This window comes from Ochotona curzoniae, unplaced genomic scaffold, assembly GCF_017591425.1.
Source record: "Ochotona curzoniae isolate NIBS_2020 unplaced genomic scaffold, NIBS_Ocur_1.0 contig_3332, whole genome shotgun sequence".
Taxonomy (NCBI): domain Eukaryota; kingdom Metazoa; phylum Chordata; class Mammalia; order Lagomorpha; family Ochotonidae; genus Ochotona; species Ochotona curzoniae.
This window is the reverse complement of record NW_024465816.1, coordinates 4,427,578-4,440,577: the sequence shown is the minus strand read 5'-3', so window position 1 is coordinate 4,440,577 and position 13,000 is coordinate 4,427,578. Positions and strand designations below refer to the sequence as shown.

At 44.2% G+C, this 13,000-nt stretch overlaps 1 protein-coding gene across 3 annotated transcripts in view; it reads right to left on the bottom strand.

Moving 5' to 3' along the window:
- Window positions 1-613: 613 nt before the first annotated feature.
- The window catches only part of SLC46A3 (solute carrier family 46 member 3), a 19,424-nt gene continuing 7,037 nt past the window's right edge, over window positions 614-13,000 (bottom strand). For all 3 annotated transcript variants that reach the window (XM_040979844.1, XM_040979846.1, XM_040979845.1), the window contains 4 exons: window positions 11,390-12,260; window positions 8,861-8,944; window positions 3,904-4,060; window positions 614-1,978 (listed from right to left, as the gene is read on the bottom strand). In XM_040979844.1, the coding sequence (XP_040835778.1) occupies window positions 1,897-1,978; window positions 3,904-4,060; window positions 8,861-8,944; window positions 11,390-12,260 (1,194 nt within the window). In that variant the 3' untranslated portion in view covers window positions 614-1,896. The remainder of the gene's footprint in view (window positions 1,979-3,903; window positions 4,061-8,860; window positions 8,945-11,389; window positions 12,261-13,000) is intronic.

The window sequence follows — 13,000 nt, the reverse complement described above, 5'->3', positions numbered from 1 at the left end:
GCGGCCACTTGGGGAGTGAACCAGCAGATGCGTGATCTCTCTTTTTCTGCCTTGCCTTTTGTTTCTGTAGCTCTGTCTTTCAAGTAAATAAATATTTTTAAAAAGGAAAAGAAAATGGAAGCTACTGAAGAACCTCGGGTGATATAAGAAATCAATTTTAAAACTACATAGATAGGGCCTGGCGCGATGGCCTAGCAGCTGAAGTCCTTGCCTTGGGCGTGCACCAGGATCTCATATGGGCACTGGTTCTGGTCCTGGCAGCTCTACTTTCCCATCCAGCTCCCTGCTTGTGGCCTGGGAAAGCAGTCAAGGATGATCCAGGGCCTTGGGACCCTGCACCCGCATGGGAGACCCAGAAGAGCTCCTGGCTCCTGGCTTCGGATAGCACCGACCGTTGCACTTATATCTCCTCTCTGTATGACTTTGCAATGAGAATAAATAAATCTTTAAAAAAAAAACCCTACATACATAGTATATTTTGCATTTCGTAGGGTTGGCTGAGTATCGCATGACATCAGTGATTAATCTCATAAGCATGAATGTATAGATGTATGTATGCACACATATATCTTTAAGTGACTCTTAGAAGTAAAAACTAAAATTTTGTAGTCAATTTAGTTCAAAAAACATTTATTGAGGTCATAATGAGCAAATAAAACATTGTCCCTGTGCCTAGGAGATGATTGTCTGGTAGGGAAAACAGTGTCAAGACAATGGGAAATTCTGGGCTGGAAGTCCTGTGTCTATAGGAGCTCTCGGAGCCCGGCAAGCACTGTAGAGCCAGGGGAATGTGTGGAGACTGCTGGCTACAAGAAAGAGGGAAAGATTTGGCGGACACTTGAAAGCTACGATGTAACATGGAATGAAGCCCAAGTGAAAAAAGACAGCAGAGGTACGGGACAACATGTTGTAGTGTTTTCCAGGACCTCAGTGATACGAGGATGAGCACAGGGCTCTAGGGGACAGCGCAGGAAGGAGACCGATCAGAACTCGGGACCAGCACGCTGGTTGGCTTGTTTTCCTGTGGGTGTTGGCCAGTGCAAAATGTGTGCTGTAGAAACCGCCATCTCTGCCATGGGAAGGATGAGCAAGAGCTGGGGGAGGAAGGCTAGAATTCGCTGCTGCAGGATATCCCCCCAACACAAGGGCCCACTGTTGTCTCTACAATAATAGTTTACTTCTCACTTGTTTTCCTAATCATCTCTGTGTTGCATGTAAAAGTATCATCATGCGACTTGCTGATGAAACATACTGGGAAAAATGAAAAAAATGAAACAAAAAACAGTGTTCTTTACGGAGGACAGAATGAACAGTCATTGTCCCTGTCCTCAAGGGGCAGAATGCTTTCTTAGGATCTTGCACCTACGAAAAGCTTTGACTATCAATAGCTCCACTACTTGAAGCATTAGCTACATGATGGGCAAAAATCATGTCAATATTTAAAATATGCATAATTGTTTCCCTCTCAGCAAGTTACTCATTGTCCAGAATCCCTGAGAGAGATCAGAAACCCATTTTTGCAGATGAAGAGGTAAAGGTGAAGAGGTACCCTGGGTTGCAGAGAGCCTGCAGTAGGCCAGAGGATGACTTTGGGTCCCATCTGTCTTTCTCCATCCTTCTGAGTACTCTTTGAGTTTCAGAAATCCAACAGTGAGAAGTCTGCTGCGATCTGTACTTCCCTGTGTTAGAAACATATTGCCTGATCAGCATGAAGTGCTTCAAGTGCCCGGTGCTGCAGGAAGTGGAAGCCAAGAACTATTCCTTGGACTGTTCAGCTGAGAAGGAAGAATACGCAACACTGCTTATACAGGAGGCACCTGCTGCACGATGAGTCAAATGCTTCTGAAGTCACAGTGCCTCATGTGGGTGGTCCCGTGCGGTGTTTAATCCCAGCCTTCAGCCCGATGTGTCTTCGTGCGATTCCTCCTGTAAGAGGATTCTGTAGTTTCCCTCGTTCCAGTTGATGCACTTGACAGCACTGCAAAAGCAGACGTGACATTGTGAATTGGAGAGTGAGGCCATTGGTAAATTAGTAAGCTGTACTCTGTCTTTGCCTGGTCACATGGCACCTGACAAATCAAGACTAATTGTGGGTGGAGGGGGCATCCTGGCTGCTTTAGCAGGACACAACTGACTCATTATGCAGACCACTCCGAGAATAACTGCAAACCTACTGGTCCCTATCTGGAGCACTGGCCATCTGTACAGACTACAGAAGACACGTGGGACTAAAGCTATTGCTAAAGACCCTGCTAAGTAGTTGAAACTGAAGCTGAGACTCAAGGGTACTTGGAATGAATGAAAAGTGCTTGCAAGTTTGATTTTCAAGTGATTGAGCAGGATAAGATTAAAATATTCTTAAAAGCCCACCCATGTTTACTTTATTTTTAAAAGCATCATTAAAAGAATAACTAGCCTTTTGTCCATATGCTGATAATGGGACAGTTATACATATGTGAGAAATATCAAAATAACAAAATTAAAATTACTCATCATCCTGTTTCCCCGTGCATGAAATTCCTACAGGTAAGTCATTTTTCATGATAGGGGGCTATATGCTCCTGTAAGTAAATATTTTCCTACTGTTGGACATTTTACTCTTTAAAAAATTTTGCTGTACTGAACTTTCAAAATCAGTTTTTGGTGACATTTTCAATAATTTCCTTAGCATAGGTTTGTAAGAGGAATTCACTGATCAGTTATGAATTTTTCTTTTTCTTAAATTTATTTTAAATATTTGAAAGACAGGTAGAGATCTTCCATCTGCAAGCTCACTCCTCAAAGGGCCATAGTATCCAGGCCAGAGCCAAGCAGAAGCCAGGAGCCTGGAATTCCACTTGGGCCATCTTCTGCTGCCTTCGCAGGTGCATTAGCAGGATGGGAAGTGGAGCAGCTTGGACTCAGACTGGTACTCTGATTTGGGATGCTGGTATTGCCAGTGGTAGTTTAACCCAATGCCCCAATTTGCCAGCCCCCCCCCCCGCATCTTTTATTATAAGCTCATGAATTGTTTTATGACAGAGCTGAGTAAATGACTACCAGCAATTTCATCAGGTGCTCACTGGCATAGCATACATTTTTGAGGTTTCTAAATAGGTGAATGGCCCAGTAAAAACCATGCTTTATCAGTCAGAGCAACTACTAATACTACTGTACTCTTGTCAGTCTGGGTGTGGTGCCCACACACGTTAAGCTGCTGCTTGCAAACAGACATCCTATATTGAAGTACTTCTCTTCTGATCCGGTTCTCTACTATTACACCCTGGAAAGCAGCAGATAATTGCCCAACTGGTTGGGCCCCTGCTAACTGTGTGGGAGTCCTCGGTGGAGTTCCTGTCTCAGGGCTTCACCCTGTCCCAGTCCAGGTTATTGTGACCATTTGGGGAGTAAAACATTGGATGGTAGATCTCTTCTTTCTCTGTCAACATTTCAAATTTTAAAATTTTGAGGAAAATTGAATAAAATAAGTTTGTGTAGGTGCAAAATCACGATGAAGCCCTGTATTATTTTTTCCCTTTTTTTTTGATGTGCATTTTGTATGAATTGTTTGAATATGTCCATGAATTCATGGGTACCAAAGCTTGTTGCCCCCAGATAAGCTCATGTTAAATTTCACTTTCTATGGGCTTTTCGAAGTGTCCTTGTGCAGCTCCATTCTTAGAGGATCATTTGATGATATTGATAGAGAAAGGGGTAACTTCTCAGGGTGTTTGACTCTCTTTATTTCCTACTTCTGGTCAGCTATGCTACCATCTTTCTCTTCCTTGATCTCCACCATTGCTGACAGGTGTCCTGGGGCTAAAGATTCTAGAGGAAAGCACAGTATGGGGCAGAACTTCAACAGACCTTCGTGGGGTTTCTCCTGGAGTTAGGGAATCAACATGACTAACAATGCCCACGTACCTCAGGCTGACCAGTGGAATTAACAGCAGAACAGCAGAGAGCAGAAAAGGGAAGCCGGGGAACCAAGCCACTGTGGCCGAGTAGATTCCATTAAATGTAGATCCTGCAGTAACTCCAGCCAGTGTTTCTAAGAAGGCGAGGCAAGCAAACAGGGTGCCTGTTTGGGGTAGGGGTGTGTTGGAAGGAAAAGAAAGGGTTGGATCACAAAGCCACCAACAAAAAGATATGGACAAACTTGGGATTCACTGAAAATATTAGACCTGGAGACAACACTCAGTGGATCCAAGTTACTGTCTCAAAAATCCCTGAGGGTCAGAAACCCTTTGCCAACTAAGAACCCCCGACAAACAGTTCTCCTTGGACTTGAGGTGTGAGATGTTGAAAACGAAAGTTGAATTCCAGTGTCCACAGGGCAGTAGCAGCTGACTCGGGTCTCTCCTCCCCGCCACAGCACCAGACAATGCCACACCTGCCCCTGCCTGTCTCTGGCAATACCATTCTCCATTCTCCCGTCCCCAGGCTAAGCTGCCACACCATGTGAACAGGTTGGTTCCTGACAAGTTGTGTTTTCCACTGCTCTCTCCAAAGGAGCCAAAACTCCAAGCACCCCAAGGTTCCTGCATGTTTGACTCATCAAGTTGACCATGCTGTGCTCAGGCACAGCTGTTCTTCCATTTCACCTGCTTGAAGCTGCCTCTGCTCCGGGAGTGGCAGGGACCCGCTGCAGCCACACCTGCCGTACACCAGGTTGGGAGGAGGTCAGGTGTGCAGCATTGTTTGAGGACCGCACAGCTGCATGTTCTGTCCAAGCTCACACTCAGAACTGGAAGGTCTGCCAGTTTTTAAAGCTTTGCCTGGCGTCCAAGACTGGCCATTTCAAAGTACTTTCCTTCCTCTGGAAAATCTAGTGCTTCAGATAAACTTTTGTGGCCATTTTCAGTGACACTGGTACAATTTGTCAGTTTTTTTTTATGTAGTTTCTGCTTTCACAGATTTCATTGTCAAGCTATTTTGCTTATTCCCAAATCCATGATAAAGAGCAATGCGTTCTTCTTATGGATAAACACATCACAGAAATAACCGTGATGCTTGGATTGGCAGGAAGAAAAAGCCAACGATTACCTTTCACAAGCAGATTATACATTGTATGCATAGTATAATCTGTATTTGTTTTAAGATTTTTTTTAATTGGAAAGTCAGATATACAGAGAGGAGGAGGAGAGACAGAGAAGAAGATCTTCTGTCTGATGCTTCACTTCCTAAGTGACCTCAACAGTCAGAGCTGCATGGATCCAAAGCCAGGAGCCTCTTCCGGGTCTCCCACGCAGGTGCAGGATCCCAAGGCTTTGGGCCATCCTTGACTGCTTCCCCAGGCCACAAGCAGGGAGATGGATGGGAAGTGGGGCCACCAGGATTAGAATCAATGCACATATGGGATCCTGGCGCATGCATGGCGAGGACTTTAGCCATTAGGCTATGGCGCTGAGCCCCCTAATTCTGTATTCAAATCACCACCCACCAACATGGTCTGTTAACCTTTATGTTGGTTGTTACCTATTTAAATCTTTAAATTCTGTTGTGAATTATCTCACATTGCATTAGATTCATCATTAAATGATAGGACACACAGTTATTAGATATAAATTTATGTTTGTCCAACAGTGTGTCTTCTTTCAATGAAAATGAAGGCTCCGCTCATGCGGAGTTCACATCTGTCTGGCTTGATGCCATGTCCCCAGGCCCAGCTGTGCCAGCACATGGGAGATGTTTAAGAAATATTTGTCCAGTGAATGAATAAAAGCCTCATTTGGAAGTCCACCCATCCATCAGCAAGTACCTTACATACCTACAACATTTGTGATTTGTGACGCTGTATGAGGTCACTTTAATGAGAAGGAAATTCTGTTTGTCCTTGTGAGCAATTGTCTTCTTTCATTTCTATACCCCTGCTGAGCCAGCAGTGGCTTTGGGGGCAGACAACATACTCTTTGCCCTATGATATTCTGCTAATACACCCTGGGTGGGAAATAGGTCAGCCAGCGTGCTGTGTGTGACACAGTCCAACCAGGATGAAGCAGTTGGAGCTTGCCACTCAGAGCAGCTCAGCTTGTTGAAGTTTCCAAAGAGAAGCAGTCATAATAAGTGCAACTACAGTGTATTTTCCAAACTTTTAAAAAGTCCAATAGAACCTAAAAAAAATGTTTTACTGTAGTCCAGTTTATAATCATAAGCAGCACACAGGTTATGTTAAGGGAAAGTACTTCCTACAAGTTTCACAGCTGTAAAAGGAAGCGATGACCTCAGAATAACTATGCAAATTCCACTTTCTCCTGTAAGATCAATAATAGGCCCCTGAAAACTTCCACATTATTTCCCTATGTCCTCTGATCGTTTGTAAAATACATCATATTTTCATAATGAATGGCCAGCTTCTGAGGATAATAAATCACAGAGACACATCAGCCATAGAAATGCCAACAGCCATCAAAGGATTTCTTGGTTTGCAGCTAAAAACAAAGTAATTGAATCCTTGCAGTATAAGGGTGCCACTGTTCACAAAGCCACACAATTCAGAGCAAGAAATGCCAAAATGTATACCATTTTAAAAAATTACCATGTTTGATACTCACTACTGGATGACCAGCCTGATGTTTTAGAAATATTTACACAGCCAGTGTTGTAAGGCACAGGCTAAGCTGCTGTGTGCCATCTGTGTCTCCCAGTGCAGCACTGGTTTGAGCCTTCGCTCAGCTTCTGATGCAGCTCCACGCCAATGTGCCTGAGAAAGCCATGCAAGATAACCCGTGTACTTGAGCCCTGCCTCCCTTTTGGGAGACCCAGAGGGTGCTCCTGACTCCTGGGTTTGGCCTGTATCAGTCCTAGCTGTTGTTGCTATTTGGGGAGTAAACCAGTGGATGGAAACAAAACAAAACAAAAAAACACCCTCTTTCTTTCTTTCTAGCTCTCTCTCTCTCCCCATTTTAAACAAATCAATCCCTGGTGTTGAGTAATCTGGCATAAACACAATAGTATAATTAAGGATTTTTGAGAAACGCTCAAATAAGACCAGTTGGCATTAGGCTGAGACAGAAAATAGAACAAAGTGCTAGAATCTAGTGATCATTATTAGATGCAACACGGAAGAACCGCCGCAGGCATAACACCTGACGAGTGACGAAGTGGGAGCTAGGACTTTCATGCTCGCCTAGTTTCACACTATTTAATCATCTGTGCTCTGCCTCTGTAGATGGGAGGCTGAACCCACAGATTTTATAATTTGGACGTCCTTGCTGGCACAACTTCCCATTGCCCTTGATCCAAGGATGAAAGGGGAGCAAAAGGTGATGGTGTTTCTGCTCTGCTTCTGCCCCAGTTGAGGCATGCTCCCTGGCTGTCTCCTCACTGCCTCTGTCACCACAGTGACCACAAGGGGGCCTGGTTGAGTGAGATCATGTTTCTTGCAAAGATTTGAACTTGGATGCAGCTGTAAGCTGTGTGACTCCCCGAGTATGAGGAAGAACCAGAGTTCAACATGCTCTATTCCAGGCGCGGTCGGCCTTTTGCATCTATGGATTCAACTCAGCATATATCAGAAAAGCGGTTAGGCTTACAATGGTTGCCTCCGTTCTGAACATGCACAGGCTTTTATGCTTGCCATCATTCTACCAACCCCATCGTAGAACTGTACACAACACGTTTGTTAGATATGATCCATAATCTGGAGTTGATTCAAAGCACAAAGGAACGTGTGCAAACTACTCCCAAGTTCTAGAGGGGATCAAGCATGCATGCATTCCGGTGTTTGCACTGTTTCTGAAACCAATCCTCAGGGGTTACCAAGAAATGCCTGGGGTCCGGCGGCGTGGCCTAGTGGCTAAAGTCCTCGCCTTGAAAGCGCCGGGATCCCATATGGACGCCGGTTCTGGTCCCGGCAGCTCCACTTCCCATCCAGCTCCCTGCTTGTGGCCTGGGAAAGCAGTCGAGGATGGCCCAATCAATGCCTTGGGACTCTGCACCCGTGTGGGATACCCAGAAGAAGTTCCTGGATCCTGGCTTCGAATCAGCATAGCATCGGCCGTTGCGCTCACTTGGGGAGTGAATCATCGGACAGAAGATCTTCCTCTCTGTCTCTCCTCCTCTCTGTATATCTGACTTTCCAATAAATGGATAAATCTTTAAAAAAAAAATGCCTGGATTTAGAAGCTGTGAACCAGGCTAACAAACTGCTAATTTAAATATGTTCTCTCCATTGTGAGAAATGTAACTTTGAAGACTGGATGCAAACTTGGCTGCCTTGTACTTTTTTATAGTAAGGATTTCATGCTGAAATACCATAAACACGACAGAGCTGGTGCTTGGGCCTCAGTCCTGGGCTGCAGGCCACCTCTATTCTTGTACGTCCTTCTCAGAGAGAGACATACACAAACATGGGGGCCTGGACTCTCCCCTGTCCCCATCCTCCACCCTGCTCTGCAATGACTAGATCTGGCCAGACCCTGCTCTAAAGAGTCACCGCTTGGCTCTTCTTTGGGACTAGAGATGATCCCCGGGGGGTTCCTCTTAGGAGAAAGGGCTGAGGAAGGGCATTGTCTAGGGGCCCCCTCCCTGCCTCACTGGTGCACAGCAGTCTGGGCTAGGAGTCATAGGGATCCAGCGACCAGTGTGGAGTCCTGGGCTGGGGGTGCAGTAGTGGGCTCCCAGTGGGCATAGCCACTCAGCTGTCCTCTTTATTGGATGGGGCACAATCAGACTTAAGCCAGAGCAGTCCCCTTCCAGCACAAGGCCCTAAGCAGGGGCTCCCTTGTGGAGGGGTAGCATGCTTCCACTGATGTCTTCGGGAGATCCGTGCAGGAAATGAGCTGTGGGGATTCTGAAGGACTTCACACTGATTGGGCACAGATTAGGTAGGTCATTACACACTGCAGTCATTACCACCTCACACACAATTTTAACTCACCTTGTTCCGCGGAATGAACCACTTTTGACAGCATGGCCCGTAGCACAGACAGCGGCATCATGGTGAACATAAATGGTATCCTGACTAGGAGAGAAATGGCAGGAGTCACTGCAGTCACCAAACCCACATCCAATTTTAAGTACAAAGCAATTTTGATTTGTCTCAGTGCTTCTTTTTTTTTTTTTTTTTTTTGCCAGCTTCCTTAATGCACTGTACGAAAGGTGGAACTAATTAATTATAGGATTCTATTCAATGAGTTAAAGCAGACGCTGGATAAATCAGTTGAAGGTGATGTGGCATGGCAGGCTAAAGACCTTCCCGTTGGGGCCAGCATCCCATATGAGTGTCATTTCAAGTGCTGGCTGCTCCATTTCCCATCCAGCTACCTGCTAATGGGCTGGGAAGGCAGTAGAGGATGGTTTAAGTCCTAGTGTCCCTGCACCCACATGGGAGACCTGAGGAAGTTTCTGGCTCCTGGTTTCAGTTTGACTCATCAGCCATTTGGGGAGTGAACCAGTAGATGGAAGATCTCTCTCTGTTTTTCCTTTTCTCTGTACTCTATCTTTCAAATAAAAATAGATTTTTAAACAAAAGCATCCTTATATCGGAATCAAGAAAGAGTATTCACCTAAGTTTTAGATCCATTTTACATTAATCTGCCAACTGAGACTGATTGTGTAGCTGCTTCTTATTTAACAAATTGTAATTACTAAATAGTTGCTATTTGTTTGGCTTTGGTTTTTGGTTACTCAGACTTGGCATTTTCAATGGTGGCATTCCTTTACAAAACTAAGTCATTCACTGACAAACTTGTTCTTTATTATCTTGTTTGTTCACCTTTTGGCTGAATAGTTTCATGAACACAACTTGGCTTTGGTCTTAAATGTTGACCCTTAAAACTCAGTAGTATTTTCAGTTACATCATAAAAAAAGCACATCTTACATTTTCAGTCTGCTTACAGGTTTCAAAATATTTTCACATGTTAGCTTAGGCCTTGGCAGCTGTTAGGGAGAGAGAATATAAAACCGGAGTTTACTGAATTTACTGAAATTTACTCAATTTACTCAATTTACTGTGCTGATAGCTCCACAGTTATCTAATATAAGCACTTCCAAAAGTTTGTGGGCAGGTGTTTAACATAGCAGTTAATTGGCCACACAGATTGCCTATATTCATATAAGAGAGACTGGTTTGAGCTCCAGCGCCTCCAGTTCTGATCCAGCTATCTGCCAATGCACACTGCAGAGGCAGCAGGTAATAGCTCAAATATTTAGGTCCCTGTCACCATAGGGGAGACCTGGTTTAAGTTTCAGATCCCTGTTTGACCCTGTCCTAGCACTGGATGCTGAGGACATTTGGGGAGTGACATAGCAGATGGAAGATCTTTCTCTTTTCTTCTCAAATGAGATGAAAAATTTTAAGAAACTAAAATATAAGTTTATTTAAGGAAAAAAATGTTGAAATCCATGACCTTTCAGCAAACTTTGGAAAAGCCATTGCACTCATTCTTTCCATTGAAAGATGAGTAATGAGGTAAGGCACCTAGCGCTGTAGATGGAGAAAAGGCCCATTGGTCCACTGGCTCCCTGCAAGGTAGCAAGATCAACACCTGCACCTAGAAAGGCCTGACAGCATCTTTCTGGAGCTCCACCTCTACAGTTCTGATGCCCTTCCCAATGCATGATCTCACTCTGCCCTTACACAAGCAGGAGGGGGCAGTAATTAGGAACCAGTCCAATGTCCAGAGTCAAAAATCACTTCACACAGTGACGCATTGAAAGATCAGTTTGCATACTCTTGTCTGAGATAATTTTCCTCTTGAATAAATTCAAGGAGGAAGAGTTTTTTTTTTATGAATCTTTTGAATATAATTTATGTCACTGATCTAAATATTTCTAATAGAAAATGATCTTGGCAACATTCTAAGAAATGTTCATTTTGGAGAAAAAAAATGTTCTTCAAAACCATCTTTTTGGCATATACAAGAATTTGGAAAATTGTGGCTGTTCATTAATTTTTAAAACAAGATTTATTTTATTTATTTTTAAGGCAGAATGACAACAAAAAGAAGAGAGTTCTTCCATCCACTGGTTTACTTCCTACATGGTCTCATGGCTGGAGCTGGGCCAAGCTGAAGCCAGAAACCAGAGACTCCATCACAGTCACATAAGGATGGCAAAGGGCCAAGTTCTAGGGCCATCATCCTCTGCTTGCCCAGGCCCAGGGAACAGGGAACTGGATGGGAGACAACAGAGTAGTGGGCCTCGAATTGGCGTTCATATGGAATACCAGTGTTACCCACAGTGGCTTCACCTGATAAGACACAATGCTGGCCCTTTAGTAAATTAATTAAAATTTTTTTGGTTTTTAGCTCATTGATTTCTGGCAAAGCAATGTTTGTAAAACAACTTTAATTAAACTTGAATGGGAAAAAACTAGAAGCTTTGTGTCAAAGGTTTTTTTCCCCAACAGACTGAATTCCCTCTCTAACATGAAGCACATACTTCTAAGACCACCTGGTAACTTACCCAGGAACATGAGCAGTGTTGTTTTGGCGAAAGCAGTCAGAGCCATTCCCACCATGGTGGTGAGAATGCCAATCAAGGTGATGTAAGTATCTTCCATGCAGTAAGAGAAAAGCCAGATTCCTACGAAGCTGCTTAAAAAAGAGACACTGCCTAGAGCCGATCCATAACCAATAAAAACCTCATTCCAGCAGAGAGGTGAATTCAACTCATAAAGGATAAAAATCGGGGAAATGCCAGCGACCATGAAAAAATAAGTGATCATTGTAAAAATTAGCAAACACAGCGTAGTCCGACGCTTACCAGAAATATTCTTAAAAAGCTCACAAGTTCGGTAAAACAGGTTTTTAAAGCCTTCACACCATGACATGGTGACAGTCTCTGGTGAAGTTTCTTTCACTGGATAGTGGAGGAAAAATAAAATGTAGATCAAATTAACAGCAAGAGTCGCAGCAACAACTACGAAGGACCACATAAATCCTAATTCTCTAATGAAATAGCCAGATGAAAGTCCCGTAAGTCCATTCACCAGCCCAAAAATGAAGTCAAGGATGGCTATCCGGATGATTTTTTGCTTGTGATCCTTACACTGATCAACTACGTAAGCCAGGCAGGCTCCCCAGAAGGTGGTGTAATTGCCACAGAGTGCACTGAGGAAGGCAGAGGCGATCAAAAGCTGGATGGGAAGGGCAAAGTAGGACAGCAGGCAGAGCCAGATGCTGGTGGCCAGAGCGCCAACAGAAGACAAAGCCATTGGGAGCTTTCGTCCACGGAGGTCACTGTTACTCAGCAGGATGAACGTGGACACAAGGCCAGGAACTAACCCACTTATTTCCATCTGCAGGCTAAAAAGAGACACTTTCTTCTGAACTTCCTGCAGAAAAAAAAAAAAAAGAAGACACTATATATGTACAGAAATTTACACACTGTGCATCAAAATATCATGGTGTAGACGACCACACTTCTCTTGACCTCGCCAAATATGGGGAAATCTTTGGTGTACAGGTTGGGATGGCCCAGCTCCCTGCCTGTGGCCCGGGAAAGCAGATGAGGACAGCCCAAGGCCTTGGGAACCTGCACCCGTGTGGGAGACCCGGAAGAGGCTCCTGGCTTCAGATCGGCATAGCATCAGGCCGGTTGTGCTCACCTGGGGAGTGAATCATTGGACGGAAGATCTTCCTCTCTGTGTCTCTTCTCTGTATATGCGCCTTTCCAATAAAAATAAAATAAATCTTAAAAACAAAAACAAAAAAAAGGTTGGGATGGCATGGCTTAATTCTATCTCGGCTCCAAAGATAGCATAATCATTCAAACTTAATCATGATGTGCAGGGATGCTGGTGAATGCTTTAGTCCATGAACAACAACAACAACAACAACAAAAAGTGTAATGTTGCATGTCTGATGCTAAGGACCTATAGACCCCAAAGTTTCTGACTTGGGCCACACTATGATTTTTCTGTCTTCTTTTTTTTTTTTTTTTATTGGAAAGGCGGATATACAGAGAGGAGAGACAGAGAGGAAGATCTTCCATCCGATGATTCACTCCCCAAGTGAGCACAATGGCCAATACTATGCCGATCTGAAACCAGGAGCCTCTTCTGGGTCTCCCACG